This window comes from Melitaea cinxia, chromosome 7, assembly GCF_905220565.1.
Source record: "Melitaea cinxia chromosome 7, ilMelCinx1.1, whole genome shotgun sequence".
Lineage (NCBI taxonomy): Eukaryota > Metazoa > Arthropoda > Insecta > Lepidoptera > Nymphalidae > Melitaea > Melitaea cinxia.
In genome coordinates, this window is record NC_059400.1 from 11,586,789 (window position 1) to 11,604,965 (window position 18,177).

At 31.2% G+C, this 18,177-nt stretch overlaps 1 protein-coding gene across 2 annotated transcripts in view; it reads left to right on the plus strand.

Annotated features, from left to right (window-relative positions):
- The window catches only part of LOC123655360 (poly(rC)-binding protein 3), a 232,359-nt gene that overhangs the window by 202,319 nt on the left and 11,863 nt on the right, over window positions 1–18,177 (plus strand). Inside the window, exons 4-6 of one of the 2 annotated variants that reach the window (XM_045591172.1) lie at window positions 30–62; window positions 15,286–15,497; window positions 17,955–18,011. In XM_045591172.1, coding sequence (XP_045447128.1) covers window positions 15,417–15,497; window positions 17,955–18,011 — 138 coding nt within the window. In that variant the 5' untranslated portion in view covers window positions 30–62; window positions 15,286–15,416. Of the gene's footprint in view, window positions 1–29; window positions 63–15,261; window positions 15,498–17,954; window positions 18,012–18,177 lie in introns of those variants that run through there. The other variant, XM_045591173.1, reaches the window with a different exon arrangement.

Genomic DNA, 18,177 nt, shown 5'->3' on the forward strand with positions numbered 1-18,177 from the left:
ATTTAATTTTTTTTTTTTTATTGTTACAGTTTCTGTTGGTCGATTATCTCGTGACGTATAATGTAAGTATCACAAATTTATTCACTATTTTTTAATATGTACGATTTTTATTTTTGTGTTACCCACAATTAGGAATTCTAAACATTTTTGAATATCATATCAAAAATTGACCGCTCCAGCGGGATTCGAACCCGCGTCTTCGACATACCGTGTCGACGCTCTAGCCAATTAAGCTATGGAACGATATACCACTAGAGCGAAACTTTTGATATGATGATTTTTACTTTCGGTTTAAGCGAACCGTGGCGCCGTCTATAGTGAGTTCTTTACAGAGACTCGTAACTATTCAAAGTTTCATATTACAATGAAAATCTTTGACAGGAGACGACACCATGCTATTTTTAATATGTACGATTTTTATTTTTGTGTTACCCACAATTAGGAATTCTAAACATTTTTGAATATCATATCAAAAATTGACCGCTCCAGCGGGATTCGAACCCGCGTCTTCGACATACCGTGTCGACGCTCTAGCCAATTAAGCTATGGAACGATATACCACTAGAGCGAAACTTTTGATATGATGATTTTTACTTTCGGTTTAACGTTAGACGGCGCCACGGTTCGCTTAAACCGAAAGTAAAAATCATCATATCAAAAGTTTCGCTCTAGTGGTATATCGTTCCATAGCTTAATTGGCTAGAGCGTCGACACGGTATGTCGAAGACGCGGGTTCGAATCCCGCTGGAGCGGTCAATTTTTGATATGATATTCAAAAATGTTTAGAATTCCTAATTGTGGGTAACACAAAAATAAAAATCGTACATATTAAAAATAGCATGGTGTCGTCTCCTGTCAAAGATTTTCATTGTAATATGAAACTTTGAATAGTTACGAGTCTCTGTAAAGAACTCACTATAGACGGCGCCACGGTTCGCTTAAACCGAAAGTAAAAATCATCATATCAAAAGTTTCGCTCTAGTGGTATATCGTTCCATAGCTTAATTGGCTAGAGCGTCGACACGGTATGTCGAAGACGCGGGTTCGAATCCCGCTGGAGCGGTCAATTTTTGATATGATATTCAAAAATGTTTAGAATCACTATTTTTTAATTTTAAAATGGCTAAAAATCCCTATTTTTCTTTCGTTCATAATATACGAACTTTTGTTGCGTAATTAAAAAATACAGCACTAAAATGTTATTTCACTGTATTAAATACAATACTATTATATGTAATAATACAATACTAATATATTTAACATTACATTTTGAGCCTCGTTTACATTATTTATTAACATAAATGTAACAATAAAGTAAATTTAAAAAACACAATAGTTCAATTAAGAATTCCTGTACAATTACAGGTTCAATTATCATATATTATATTTTTTGATATTGAGAGTACACAATAATAGAAATAGTAAGAAAATAAAAACAACCATTCATTAATGTAAGCCCTTGCGACAGGTCGAATTAGCGACGTCACGTGAAATATGGAAATTCCACCGTGAATAATATAACGTTCTCTCTCTCGTTGACCGCCATCACATGACGACAAAGCTTTAACCAATATCCTATATAATTTGCAATGTACATTAAATATTAACTGAACCAATCAACATACATTATATTTTATTAAATTAAGTTAATTTTGTTTTAATTTATACTTATTTTCAATGACTTACAATTGATACGAATTAGCTAATTATTCAGAATTAAATCTTTTTACGCAATGTTTAATGCAAAACGCTGTAATTCCGGAAATCATTTTAAAGTCTGAATAAGTTTCTATCTATAAACATATGAAACGATTTTTTTCAATTTTCGTCTTTCTAATCAATCCTTCGTAATGAAACCTAAAAAATTCAAAAGGGAACGCAACCAAATTGATTTCGCTTCGCTCCAATGTTAAATTGAGAGTCACTAACAATAATAACCTTTTGTATAGCCGATCCCCGGCTGTTCTGGCACGATGGCGGCAATTCAGTCTGTATAAATTTATCATATGTCATCACGATGTGGACACAGTGGACCACTGAATGAATACAACGTGACCACAATTATTTTTGAGGACGAGTTAATCCTAGTATTAATTATCAGCGACAATATCCTATGATCTCCTAGGTATTGTTTAAATAAGTTCTACAATGTACAAAATATTTTATTATCTTCCGTATTTTAAAATTCTCGATTTAGATAAAATAATAATAATGCACACAATGTGTATTTTAAATTTTTCGCTATTAATCATAATTATTCGTTGCAATCGTAGTCTAATCGCAGTATTGTTAGTTGTACCTTTTATTTTGGCCCGACGTCTTGGTACCTGTATATGTATCTATTCTATATGTATATAACATATATATATTTTTGTATTAGTTATAGTTATAATAAGCATACTAATAAAATTAAAAATTAAAAAATATTCGCGTTAAGACAATATTGACTCATTATTGTTACTAAGCTCAGTCACGCCCATTCACCAAATAAATTATAGTAAATAAGTACCCCGTGTTTATAATATAACCCTCTATAGGGGATTGACGAACAAAAATAAAAAAATATCTTTCACATCAACACAATTCCGTCTGTTCCTAAGGAAATTAACTTAATGCTTTTATCTTAGGTAACAGCCACGCAAAATAAATGTACGTAGATTTTTTCATAATGTATTCCCTCGCCAACAAGCACGAAACAAATTCAGCTTTTAGCCAATATATTTTAGTTATTACGGATAAATAACACAGCCATAATCTGTCGGTAGATTAAAATTTCCAGGGTTATAAATTCAAACTATTTGCTCTTAAAGAATATTTAAGTTTAAAAACGTATACTTAAAACGAAATGTTTTATTTCTCTTAGTTTGTTACAATATAGTCAAAAGAATACCTGATAAACAACATCTTCTAGATATTACTTTGCGAAGATAAATTTTTAGGAAACAGTTTTAGCACTACGTAAAAATTACAAAACCTGTTATAGTCGGTTATTTTAACAAACAAAAAAAGATTGATCAAAAGGATAAAAATTGGTATAAAAAAACGAAAAAAGTAATATATTCGGGTGCGATGGATTATATGTACCTATGAGTATTAAAGGTTTTGTTTTTTTTTTTTATATAAAAATTAACATATTTTTAATAAAAAAAAACTGCCACTAATTTAGAATAAGTGAAAACTATAACGGTATTATGAAGAATATAGTTGTATTACTGATAGTATTGGCGGGTGACAGGACGCTCATGATAGTAATTGGCTCTATTTTCATAGGAAAACATTATTATAGTAAAAGCTAAACGTAAATGAACGTATAAAAATTTTTATTGGATGAAACAATTGATGAACGAACTTACCTAACTTAAGCATCAGTAATAATTAAATGAAAACTTGAACAATTAAACTCTGCTTACTATTATGGACTAGTTAATAGCTCTTTTGTAACAAATAAATTATTCCATATACGATCTTCGATAACCATAAAATAGCTGACTCTTAAATTTGAAATTTAAATGGTTTTTAACTGTTTTTTTTTTATGGTGCAACATATGCTTTCGAAATATATTGTTTAATGAACATTGCTCAGGAGTGTTCTAGTAATATTATAAATACAAAAGTTTGTACGGATGGATGTATGTATGTATATATGCACGTATTTATACATGTATGTGTGTTACTCATTCACGCAAAAGCTACCGGACCGATTTTAATGAAACTTGGTATACGTAAACAGCTATAGATCTAGAATAACACATAGGCTACTTTTTATCCCGATATTCCGTTCCGAAGCCACGTGGGGCAGCTAGTCTAACATACTAAGAAATAATAATTTGTATTAAAAAACATTAATTTTTATTAAAAAACAATAAAAAAACATACAATCGAGATCAATCTATTTCTTATTTGTAAAATAATATTTGTGTATCGTTTATGTTTGTAAGTTAAATTGTTTTAAAAAATTCATGATTCATCCTTAATCCAAGTGAGTAGTTTGATTTAAAAAAAAAAGAAGTGTTATAATTTTTTTATTTTATTTTATAATGTTTTTGAAGTTAAAAAAAAAATTGCTTAGAAAGAAAAGCTATATGATATTTCTCGAGCACTTATGATACGGTCTGATACATACCTCTAAGAAGATACACCATTATTTTAACAGATGGTAAATGTTTGCTTCTCAGGAGGCATTCCCAAGATATTTCTTTATTAAGCGGCTCACTATTCTGATCGTAAGTTTGAGATAAACATTGTGTGTGTAGGGAAGTGATAAGGTAAAATAATTAAATTATAACTTATAAGTGTTTACGTCGATCGAATTAAAAATTATATAACATGTTGTTACTACTTCTGTTACACGTTGTGTATAATAATTTAGCAGCAACAGTCACCACCAGTCAATGTAATTTAATCAGCTTATAAAATATGTCTATTAGTGTGTGGAGCATGATTTCTTATTTGAAGGTACGAGTACATACGATATTTTTTTCATCTAAAAAATAAACAGGTTATTATTTCATTTTAGTAAATATTTTAAATATGATTTATTCTCAAATTTAAATAAAACTGTAATTTATATTTCTGGTTTCTATTTACTTTAACTAGTAAACTATATTTAACACTAGGTTAATTTATATTTTCATTTTAAATTTAGTCACTTTATTTCAAATGTAAAATTTTAACACAATATTCATGTTATTTGTTATTCACAGCTACATTAAATTGTATTTCACATTACGTGTATGAATGGCACAAACATAATTGTGAATAAGAATATTTAAACAGACATAAAATTTTCGGATTTGGTGAATATTTCGAACTATAATTTATTAAATTAATTATAATAACAGCCAGAACGATATAGATTAATAACAAAACTCACCTCTAATTTTTTTTAATTTTCGTAAGTCTGTATCTAAATATTCTCATCAAACAAGGTTCTATAATTATATGTATCTTCTTTTTTAATTGTTTCCTTACTGTTTGGAATTAATTATTATCTACATTAAAATAAAATTTGGTTATTCCAAGAAAAATACATACATACATAAATTATAAGAATGATACAAAATATCGATACTATTTTTTTATCATAAAAGTTTATGGTTATATAGAATAAAGGATTTTTTTCTTTGGAAACTACCTTTTAACGCAGCGTAGGGCCTTAAAAACATACATGTGCGTGCCAACTTTGGCTCAGGGTAGAGCATTTGCCCCACGCTGACTCGAAGCCAATAACTAATATTATAGATTTTAATAAGGGAATTTTAGTTAAATTTAGTCCAAACCTCCGGAAGCTATTTTTGTAGCAGTGTAGGTAGTGAAAGAAAAAGTTGCAGTAAATAAAAGTACCTAATTTTTTTTAACTACGTAACATGTTTTACGTTTATTTGTTCTTGCTCCAAAATACTGAGTACACCCATGGCACCACGACTTACAAGTTTCGACTAATTATAAATAATAGTTATTTAATTTTATTATTTTTATTAAAGCGTTAGGGCAAGTAAGACGTTTATTTAGGTTTTAATAACGATTCTGATATCGCAGGTAGGCAGGTATTGATGGACGCCATTTTAAAAATAGTTTGGTATAATTTTTAACTTTGTTCTTTTCATACATAAAAATAACACCGGCCCAAAAAAAAATTCTAGCGTTATGTTTCAATACGCTGAATCTAAATTTGAGGTCCGTTTAGTCCGTACATCCTGTAATTTATTTTGAGTATATATTGAGTAGATCTCGAAATTATCATTTTAAACACCTTAACAATTATCGTAGTCGATTTCCTATATATATATCTACACTAGTTCAATGTTCATGTAAACATCGGATTTCCTTATCTAATAAAGTCAGTCGTAAGTAATTAAAGTGGTTATTGTTAACAAAAGGGTCCTCCTACAACCTACATACTCCTACTTTGTTAACAAAGCTCTCTAGAGATGCCATTAGCTAACTCTTGTTTAGGATAACAGAGATTTTCTCACGAATTGTCAATTTTCATTATGTCGCAATGATTTTTGAATGATGATGATGATGATGGAATTTTAGTATTAATGCCACAACTTAATGCTTTAATTTTATATAATCTAATTCGAGATTATTTTTATTTGAAAAGTGGTTTTCACTTTTATATTGATTTTATATTGACAAAAAGACATTGACAAGATGTCAATAATACAAAAGTATTGCAGTTACTCTTTTTAATTAATGTAAAATGTGTTTTTATACAAATTTGGTAATACATGGCGGGATAACCATCCAACTGCTGGCTTTGAAATACCCAGGCCGAAGACGGGCAGCAGCGTCTTCGGTGCGACAAAGCTAGTACTGCGGTCACCAACCCGCCTGCCCAGCGTGGTGACTATGGGCAAAACACATGAGTTCACGTTATTTTTGGCGTAAACTTGTGGAGGCCTATGTCCAGCAGTGGACTGTATAGGCTGTAATGATGTAATGATTGGTAATACATTGCATGAAATACAGCGTCATTAACACAACACTGCTCGAAGACAGTTATTTAGCTGTGATCTTCTGTAAGATCGAGGTACTTCTCCAGTCGGGCTGCTTCAGATTTTGTGCAGGATAATTTCCTGATATGCCCTACATCTGTTGTAAATTAAAGTTCTAAAATGTCCCTAAAATAAAATTTTCCCTCAGGATTATTGGGTGCAGCAAATATTTTTTATACACGTTTTTAAGAAAACATCATAACAACTTCGTCGACGTTCATCGTACACAGTCGCCTCGCGTAGAGTGTTGATAATTGGCGCCAGCTTCGACGTTAACCGACAACCGATTGTTATTACTTAACCGAAATTGTGAACAAAGACGTCGACACCCGATAAATATACGTCAACCGACACCGACCGACCGACGGTCTTCTCAAGGGATCGCTGAGTTTGAGGCGCTTATAAAAAATTTCAATTATTTTTTTTTTAAACAAAAACACATCGCTATAGTGGCTACTATGCTAATGTTAGAGAGCTTATGCCTATTAATTAATTTATTTTTTGGCAAAATACATCAGAAAACCAAAAAAATAAATATTACACTGTATTTATTTTAAAATAACATTCATTTTAGTCATAAATCTTTTTCTGAACCAATATTTATTAGCAACTCAGCGAGCAAATACAAATTAATGCTGTCCATTAGTGTTCAGAACCTCAACAAAAACATGCTTCATTTTAACCCTTGTTTACTTGCAGAATTTGCACGTTGTACTCCTTAACTGTTTTTACTAACTAAACTACGGGCGTTTTAAATAGTAGTTATTTAATTAAGTTGAATTACTTAACGATTTCATTGCAGTAGGTACATTATTATGGTTTACTAACACACGAGACAATAAAACATTATAATACAATAAAAGATCTAATTACTATGCTATAAATGCTGTACCCTATCGTATTGTATCTCATAACAATATGGCAGGGCAAAACAGGAAATACCCTGCTCAAAATCTGGAGCCGCCCGACTGGGGAGTACCTCGACCTTACCGAAGATCATAGTTAAATGATAATGATTCAAGCCGTATTGTGTTCCTGTGGTGAGTAAGGTGACCAGAGCTCCTGGTTTAAATTTGGATTAGAGTCGGCAATACGCTTGCGATGCTTCTGGTATTTGCATGCGTCTGTAAGCTACGATAATCGCTAACCATCACGAGAACCGTAGACTTGTTTGCCGACTTGTTTGCTGACCTATTTGATAAAAAAAAAATGATTTTTATGAAATTTTGTATGCATATCGGGTAGGTGTGCGAATCGGCCAGCGTCTATTTTTCATACCCCTAAGTTACAGGGGGGGGGGTTAAGGGGGTTATTAATATATAAGGCAAAACAACGTTTGCTGCGTCAGCTAGTATATACATCTATACATATAATATAATTGTGTTTACAGGCAAACGAAAAAAAACCAACTTCAATTATATCGACAAGTAATACAACGTAGGTAGATGAAAATAAAATAGTCAAGTAACTACGCATTATCAATATCAGATTACTCCAAAAGTAGTTATCAGATCTCGATAAAATTTAAATGTGCCCACATGATAAACATCAGCTTTCGGTACACCCAGTAAAAAGTTATGCGGATTTTCGAGAGTTTCCCTCGATTTCTCTGGGATCCTGTTATCAAATTCTGGTTTCCTTATCATGGTACCAAACTAGGGATATCTCCTTTCCAACAACAAAAAGAATTATCAAAATCGGTACATCGAGTAAAAAGTTATGTGGTATAATACAACGTAGGTCAACGAAAAAAGCGTCAAGTAAAAACGCATTATTAGATATAACTCTAGTTGTTAGATCTTAAATAAATTTAAATAGGACCAAATGACACACACCACCTTTCGATTAAAAAAAACTTTGTCGAAATCGGTCCACCCGGTCAAAAGTTCTGATGTCACATACATAAAAAAAAAACAGTCGAATTGAGAACCTTCTCCTTTTTTGGAAGTCGGTTAAAAATTGTAGGAAAGTCAAAACTGTACATTGAATATTTTTATAAAAGAATACTTGGGGTGTGATCTACAATCGATACCGAAGCCAAAATATAGTTTTTAGAATTTTTGTCTGTTTGTCTGTTTGTATGTTTGCCTGTATGTATGTCCGGGGTAAATTTCAAAAGTACTACATAGATTTACTTGAATAACGCAATATAATAACGCACGAATATTATTAAAAAGTCGGGTCAATATATAGGCTACATAATATCAAGCTATCACCTACGGGGAACGACCAGTGAACCTTTATTTCTTAACGCATTCTGTAACAACGTGTAACCTAACGACGCATATTTGAATGTTGTTGTTATTATGTTAATAACCATGCTATAAGTTAGCTTCACACTATAAAAATCACGCAATATAAGTAACTAAGGCCGATTAACATAATTAAACGAATATAAGTAGCATGGAGCATCTCTATGCTCCATGATAAGTAGAATCAAGACAATTTTAAAGCAGCGCCATCTATGAGATTTCAAAATCATCATAACCACTAATGTTGTTTATCGAGAAGTCCTATAAGTATGTATTCCCTATGCATATCCTATTCTGTATTCCTTATTCATTATTTTCTCCATCTGCTTCAGTCACAACTTATGACTTAATTCGCCAGAATCACCATAAAGTCATTTATTCAAAGCAGGCTGAAAATAAGCACTTTTTGAAGGTCAATTTTACAAAAGACAATCTTCCTCTGTTACTGCACTTTCTGTAGATATGAAATGTAAAGAGGAAACGGGTAAATGAATGTTATTTTAAAAGGTATAATCGTAGGTATTTTTGGTGCTGTATAGCGTTCACGCTGACGACGTCGCTGGCAGCAGCTAGTAGAAAATATATAGGTAATTAAATATTGTGCAATAACACATACAAAATTTATATTATGGAGTCATCAATGATCTTATCGTCAAGTAAAGGTCGACACCCCGATGTAGCTCAGCTATGACTCTTATCTTATTTGTAAAATTATCATATCTCAATGTATTCGGACTTTGAATTGTCCATAATTAGGTTCTTGTGCATGACAGTGTGTGTTCGTTGCCTTAGAAAAAAAATATTTCAGTTAATACCAATCTAAAAAAAAATATATATATATATAACAGAATAGCTCATTTAATAGTATTAGATTAGCATTAACAGAATTTTTTTAATATATATATAGATCGGTGAGAAATCGGCCGGTAAGAATCAACAGAAAAGATCATGGTTCAAATCCCCTTGCCCCTCATCAATTATTTTTTCTTTTTTTTTTTTCTAATTGCACTCGTTATTTTTTATTTAAATAGGCAGTTCTTATTGTTTATTATTATTTCGGTAAAATCTAAAAATATTATTCATATTTTATCATTATTATTTTTTAATTATTTTTTATTTTTGATTTTTTATATTTATTTATATTTTTTATTATTGTCGGTAAAAAAATAGTATTCATATTTTATAAATATGTAATTCATATTTAAATATGATTTTCAAAAAAAAAAAATACGATTTGTTGGAGCGCCTATCAGTTTTTGAGAAGCAATTACTCTCAATCTGTAATTGTGTATTTTGTATCAATTTTTAATTTATCAATGTTTTTATTTTTATTTTGCGTCAATTCATTATTAATAATTGTGTTTGCAGGCAAACGAAAAAAAAAATCGACTTCAATTACATCGACAAGTAAAACAACGTAGGTAGACGAAAAAATAGTCAAGAAATACGCATTAACAAAGATTTCTCCAAAAGTTGTAATCAGATCTCGATGAAATATGACCACATGGTAAACATCGGCTTTCGATTAAGTTAAAAGTTATCCAAATCGGTACACCCAGTAAAAAATTATGCGGATTTTCGAGAGTTTCCCTCGATTTCAAGTCGGTTAAAAAAGACTTCATCCAACCCGGCAGCGAATCATTTTAACTCTCTCTTCTACTACTAATCCTTCACGATTTACTAAAAATACCGAGCTTGGTCACCCAGGTACTATTATTTAAGCATACTCTGGAATGTAGTGTCCTCTGTATACGATTTCTCAATCCTATTACTAAAAACTGCTGCGGTCCCGTAGTACCTACATAACTTGTTTTTTTTTTTAATAATAACATTTAAAAATGATTTCGAACATATATACCAATATATAGCAAATCAATTTTAAAAAATTAAAAAATGAGTCCAATTCGCTGAAATTTCAACTTATACCTATACTACAGCCTACTCTTGTCGAAGATTAAGATTTAGCCTGTAATATCCCATTGTTGAGCATAGGCTCTTCCTCCATATAGAAGCAGGACTGGAGCTTAATCCACCAGGCTGCTCCACTGCGGGTTGGCGGATCCCTACTATGAGTTACGATCGCATCAGGTATTCATGATAACAACTGGGACCGACAGCTTAACGTGCTCTCCGAGACACGGACTCACAAGAACAGAATAACAAAACTTTATTTGTTAAGCTTCATCTTATTATATTATTGTTATTATATTAGCTTAGTTTGTTTATAAGTAAAGCCAATCGACATATTAGGTCGGAGATTTTTTTTTCGCATTTTATATAGAAATTCAAAGTAATATTTTACAACATTTATTTACATTCATTATAATACATATGTACCTACCACTTTGTTCAATAACTCTTGCTGTAGAAAATTCGGTACTTCTCATTAAAAAACCTCGAGAGTAGTTTTGTGAGTCCTCTCTTGATGCTAACTTTACACTATCTAAAGAATTCTGAAGAGACCGACACAGATGGAAATCTGAGGGTGCAAGATCAGGGCTATGCGGTGGATGCATTAAAACTTCCCAGTCAAACTTTCTCTATTTTTGTTGAGGGGCTAAAGTCGTATGTGGTCGGGCGTGGTTGTGATGAAAGAATACACCTTTACTGTTGAACTATTCTCGCCGCTTATTCTTAATTTCTCGCTTAAGTCTCATCAGCTGTTGACAGCTGTAGAAATCCGATTTTGCCCGGTGGTAAAAGCTTATAATAATTAATGAGGTCCTTTCAATCCCACCATATGCTCAACATCATCTGCGTGTCAACTCCGATTTCGCAATAGTCTGTGCAGCTTGACCGAACTTTGACTTTTACTAACTCTTCCATACATTCTTATAGTAGGCGATCCACTTTTCGTCACTAGTGATCAATATCTTAAAAAATGGTTCTATATCATTACCTACGTTAACAGAGAATCGCAAATGAGTACATGTTCAATTAGGTTTTCTTCAATTAGTTCGTGTGACACCTATATATGAAGCTTTGGAAGTAAAACTTCTTTACGCACGCTTGACTTGGGAAGTAAGTGAATGTGGAACGAGAGCATTACGAAAAGTGTGCTCGGACGCGGCGAACAGAAGTTGAGAGGGAGATAAAAATTAGATGGAGCTAAAAAAGTTTTACCTTAGTCGTATGGTCTAAATCACACGCGTTTTTGTATAGCCAGTCATTTTCAAATGGTTCCTAACAGTTTTATGGTCAATTCTTAGATCTTATAGCTATATAGCTATATCGTAACTACTCAAATATCAATCTAGCTCCACATTTTCAAAACGTCTTCATGTTTATCCGTAACTGGGCGACCAGAGAAGAGCGACTGAAAACGGTTAAACCAATTTTGTGCTACTTTTACTGATACTGCATTAGGTCCACAAACATCAGAATTTTTTTCGTTTTTTGTTTTTTTTTTAAGTAAAAAAATAGCCCTGATAGCGATCCTTACTCATAGTAGGGAATATATCCGCCTACCCGCATTGGAATAGCATGGTAGATTAAGCTCTGATCCTACTCCTACATGGGGAAAGAGGCCTATACCCAGTAGTGGGATATTACAGGCTGAACCGTGTAAAGTAAAACTTTAAAATGTACCGTATTTTTTCGTTGGATTCACCTATTTTTTGGAAAGAAATATCTGAGAAAGAAATTTAAATAAGAAAAGGCGGAAAACTGTTTTTTTACTTTTTACATTTCGTTTTTCAATTCAAATTCATGGTATCAAAACCAGCCAGTTACAAACAATACAACAAAAAAAATTATTACAACTTTTTACTAGAAAATACGAAAAAATTGTTTCCACGACCTATTATTTACGCTAAAGATTGTAAAAAAAACTGTGGTAAAAGTACTATAAGAAGGTATCCAATGTCTCTAAAAATTTGTTGTAAAATTGACCAGTGCTTATAGCTTTTGAAACCAAAAAATATATAGTTGGATGACACCCATTGTAAATGAAAAAGAATACAACGAAAATGAAAAGATATTTAAATTACGGGTGATCTGAGGTCGGGAAGTGGTAGGGAAAAAATAATTTGTATCCTCCTAGCTCTATGAAATAGCTTTTGATGGGCTAAATTTTTTTCGCAGTTCACTCAGGTATATAAGTTTTCTTAAAATCTATATATTAATACGTGAAAAGCAAAAACTTTGTACCCCTTTTTACGAAAATTGCGCAGACGGAGGACGGAATATGAAATTTCGTACAATTATAGTTTATGTAGAGGAGTGCAGAATGATAATATTTATTTTAAACTACGCATAAAAATATATAAAATCAATTTTAAAAAAAATTACACACACTACCACGTAGTTCACACACAAACGCATATTATACTATTTTGTTAATTGTCAAAGTCTGTAGTCAAATTGAATTTTTTTAAAAAGGTTCTTTATTTTAAGTATTTCTTTGTAATTTAATTTTTTTATTATGGTCTGATTTCGACCGTTGGGCAACTACTAGTAGAAATAAATAAGCATCTACGTATTTAATTTAAAGAAATTCTACAACTTTCTCAAAATATTGTATATGCCTTGTTAAATATTTTTATGCATATGAATCATCTATAATATAAAAATGAGTCGCTGAATGAGTTGCTAAGCGCAAAACTCGAGAACGGTTGGACCGATTTCGCTAATTCTTTTTTTAAATATTCCTTGAAGTACGAGGATGGTTCTTACGGAGAGAAAAATTCTAAAAAAAAAAAATTATCCTGAAAAAGTCTAAAAACAACACTTTTCTATACTCCCATACAAAAGATTTGTGATAATACTTAAAAGTCAATTTGAACTTTAATACCATACGATAAAGTTTGTGTTAGGCGATACGAAGTTCGCCGGGTCAGCTAGTTAAGAATAAAAAGTACTTCACCAATAAGGCAATTTATAAAAAAATAAACTTTGTCTCTTATTATTTTTTAAGTTGGACTATAATGTAAAATCAAATGAAAAGACGCGCCACGTCGCGCAGCGTGACGGGGTGAGTCACCCAAATTCCACAGTAATGGTTTAAAAATATTTTAGTACATTTTTTCCTCAAATTTACCCGGAATGAAACCGCAGGGCATAGTTAGTGTATTCGTTTTCTTAAGGATGGTTTTTTCTTGTTTTAAATTATGTGATTCCAATTTCAATGTATAGCACTCTATCGGAGTAATCTGTAATGTGGTCATACACCAAAGTAGGTAGGGCAGTTGACTACAATATAAAATATAATAAATGAATTTAAAATCAAAATATTTATTATTAAATTTAAGATCAAAATATCCAACCAAATAGTTATCATAATTGTATGAAAATAATTTTTATTACTAAAACTCTTATTATTATTAAAAAAAATAGTATTAGTATCGTACAAGGTAATGATTATATTTCCAAACCCAAAACTATGATAACGAAACGTAGTAACCTTATACATGTCCATAGCCATATGAAAGTAAAAACATAGTGCTACCATATTACAAGAAAGATATCATGTTTTAAGCATTATACAACAATCACATTGATTTCTAAAGTTCACGATAACCTAATAATTTATCATATTGTTATAAATAATATTTCCGCAGTGATTGTTTACTGTAAATAAAAATTTTGTTTGTAAAGTATTAAACTAATTTTCTATCGAAATCTTTGTAAATAACTGAGTTTTCCTTTTTGTGAGTAAAACATGCATTTTTTGCAAACCATCTTTATATATCGCAAACAATAAATATAAATAAACAATAAAATATAAAGTAAAACAGTTTGAAGAAAATAAAGTTAAAAAAATTTCGCCTATTACACAGACGTGTTATTTGTATCACAGTTCTTCAAAGAATTTATCGAAATTTTAGTATTTTTTTGTTAAAAATTACTTGTGTCGAGTAGTTGGATGTTTAAAGTTATTGGTTACAGTCACGTTAGCATCACAGGGAGGCTACACACCAGACTTCAAAACTAAAGCAGCTCTCGTTCACGTCAAACAAAACAATTCTCGTTGTCTATGACAACTACAAGCTTCACATAGACGCGTCATCTGCGTCGAATTTTATTATTTTTTATAATTTAATGTGATTAAGAAAATTGTGATAAGTGTGATTTTATACAAATCTTCGTGATAATATTAGTGTTAAGATTTGTTATGTTATCGTTGTTCATCAGAATAAACTACGAGGTAAGGAAGCTGCGAAGTCAGTGTCGTCAAGATTTGTTTAGAATTTGCGAGATCGATAACCCGGTCGGGTAGCCATGAGGCGCGACGCTGAGGTTATGTTGCGAGTTAATAACCAGTATCCGAGTTCAAGTAACGGTCCCGCGGACCAGAGCGAACCGACTCGTATTACAGCCGCAAAATCCGGTCGCACTTAGGACAAGTTAGTTTATAATAGCGTCTAGATCCTCATTAGCCGCCCTCATTCCGTTGCGCTTGCCACTGATAATCATTGTAAATAAATACTTAAGCAATGAGCTTCGCTTCAAAACGAGGATAACTTCCTATGCCCCGAACCTTTAGCGCTCGAAACCTTTGGATATTCCTTATGAGATGTGCACCTGTTTTCCAGCTTACCCTGCCTGCAGTGCGTGCCAAGAGCCCCAGAGTCCCAGCCATTAGATTGAGTGGAGTGTCCCCTGCCCACACGTAGCCCTGTACGCAGCCAAAATTCCGCGAGACACAACGGACACCTCCTCCAGCATGGAACTGGAGAAAGCCCCCACTCTCCATGAAGAAGACTCCAAAGTTACCCTCACTATCAGACTGATTATGCAGGGGAAGGTAAGAAAGTTACACTTAAAATCGTAATTTTTAAGTGTTTTCACTTATACTCTTATTTTCATTTTATGTGGAAGTGTGCACTTTACCTTCTTCTATATTTCTTTATTTATTTTAATAATATTGTGAGGTTATGTTTGTATTGGAATTTTAATTTAAAATTTCTGTTAGATATCATCGTTATATCAGTGCTCAGTAATTTAGTTTCTCTTTTGTATTTTACTTGTACAAAATGTAAAAGTAAAGCAATCATACAAAAAAAAATTATACAATTACAATTATTTAATAAATGTCATATTTGTATTTTTTACGAGTTATATTACTCTTAAATATGTTAATCTCATGTGACATTGATATTTAAATCTTGTTAGGACACAAGCACTTGTATGGATACCTAACACAATATCCTATTTATATATTATCTTGCTTGCTTAGACTACGTTTTTGTAGTTATTTTAAGTATAATCCATTACTTGTGTCTTTTAATTGCTACACTTTATGTTCAGTATTTTATTCCTTTATTTTATTAATTAAAATGTAATTTATATAATGATGTAACATCAAGATGAGGAAATGTTAGTGCCGTCTTAATAGTTATTTTATCTAAAATTAAAAGCTTTTACATCGTTGTTGAAACGTTATTTTGGAAATTAAGTTAATGTAGCATTTGATCCAGCTTCTAGATACTAAATGTGACATAAAACTCACTTTGCACATTGCATATAGTAATTGATGTAATTTAAAAATATAATTCATAATTTATTATAATTTTATACATAACACAAATCATGAAAAAAAAATTACATAATAAAACATTTGGAATATAAAATGGACATTATATACTAACAAAATAGTATTTTAAAGACTTTTAAATTATATTAAATGTGACTAAATGTTTAATATATGTGTTCTGTCATTATTTAAAACTGCTTAAATAGAATGAAAAATCTTTAACTTCTTGTAGGTGCAGTGCTATAACTCTGTAATATTTATATATTATTTATTACATGTTAAGTATATTTACAGTCATTTAACAAAATCGTACATCCAATTTATTCATTTTGCATCCAATTCTTCAAACAAGTGGTATAGCTGGTTTTTTAAAAAATAAATTCAAAAGAGAACTTCAAGCTTGAAAGTGTGTTGTTGTAGCGATCATGAAGTTTATATATAAAATGAGAACACACTGTTAGGTCGAATGTATTACAAAAGACAAATAATTAGCTGCAATTTTACAAGTAATTTATACATAAAAACAAAGAAAATTAGTTGGTCTTAAGTGCATATTAATAAAATCAACTATGTATAGGCTTTTTATTTTTATTTTATTTTACTTTTGTGCTGTGTAACAAATTATTCACTTTATTTTGTAATGTTAATTATGTAGTATTTTGTGTGAATTAGACAAAGGCTAAAATTGGATACACGTTGATTTTTCATAGTAAAATAAATGTTAAAATCTATTTATATCACTCATTACAAATAAAACAATGTGTAAGAGAAAACTGCAGTACACAAGAAGGAAATATTTTATTGTGCTCATAAACCGTAGCTGAATAGTTTCTAATTAAACACTGCAATGTATGTCTCCGCCACGAAATGTATTGATGTGAACGTTTACCTATGTGATACATTAATATCCAGTTTTAATTGGCTGTAATCCAATATAAACTATACCTGTCATTTTGCCAACTATTGGCACTCTCCCTGTTCATCAAACATGTAAATTTATATTTTTTTCTAATTGAAATATGTAAGTGATATTTATCATTCCACTTTTTTTGTACCCACTTTTCTTGTTTTTTCATATAAATTACAATTTACCTAAATTGCATGCTAATAATTTGAAATATTTTTCTGCTTTAAATTTCCACTTATATTTGTAAATACATATTAAAATACGAGTGAAGACTCCGACAACAAGACCAAACAAAGCAAAATTTAACCTTGTCTTCGAGCTCGATGTTTATTTGCATGATATTGCATTGAAATGTACAATAATTTAGTTTGAACAAAGTGTAGTGTTCAAGTGTAAAGTTCTTTGAACCGATGAATACTTTCGCCGTCAATCCCGCATCTATTTGCGTCGTTTTAAGATGCGTTACTTGAGTGACTAGACTGACGCATGTGCATTGTTCACATACTACAGAAGTCAACTAGCGATGCTGCCAGGAACAGACCGAGTTACGTCGCCGACACTCTAAAACTGTCATTGTGCATCCCTGATACTATTATTGCAGTAAAGAATCGCTATGCTGCGTCTATTAATGGATACCAGACAGGAAATCTTTTGTACGATATAAATCTTCGTGCAATTGCATTAATTATGCGTGCGCTTGTTGCACAATACTTGCCAATATTAACGGCTTTTATACGAAGAAGCTAAATTAATTGTTATTTAAGAAACTAACAAGATCGAATGACTCAATTTTAATTATATATATATTTTTTTATATACAGGAAGTTGGGAGTATCATTGGAAAAAAGGGCGAAATCGTTAAAAGATTCAGAGAAGAGGTGAGTTTAATAAAGATAAAAATAAGTACGTATTTGTAATGATATCATAAATTTATAATTGCTTTAATATTTCAAACTAATAAAAACTTAATAATTATTACTCGTATAAAATCACTTTCTTTGTGAAAGTTGTCAATTGTTTCCGCGTGTTTTCATGACAATAAGT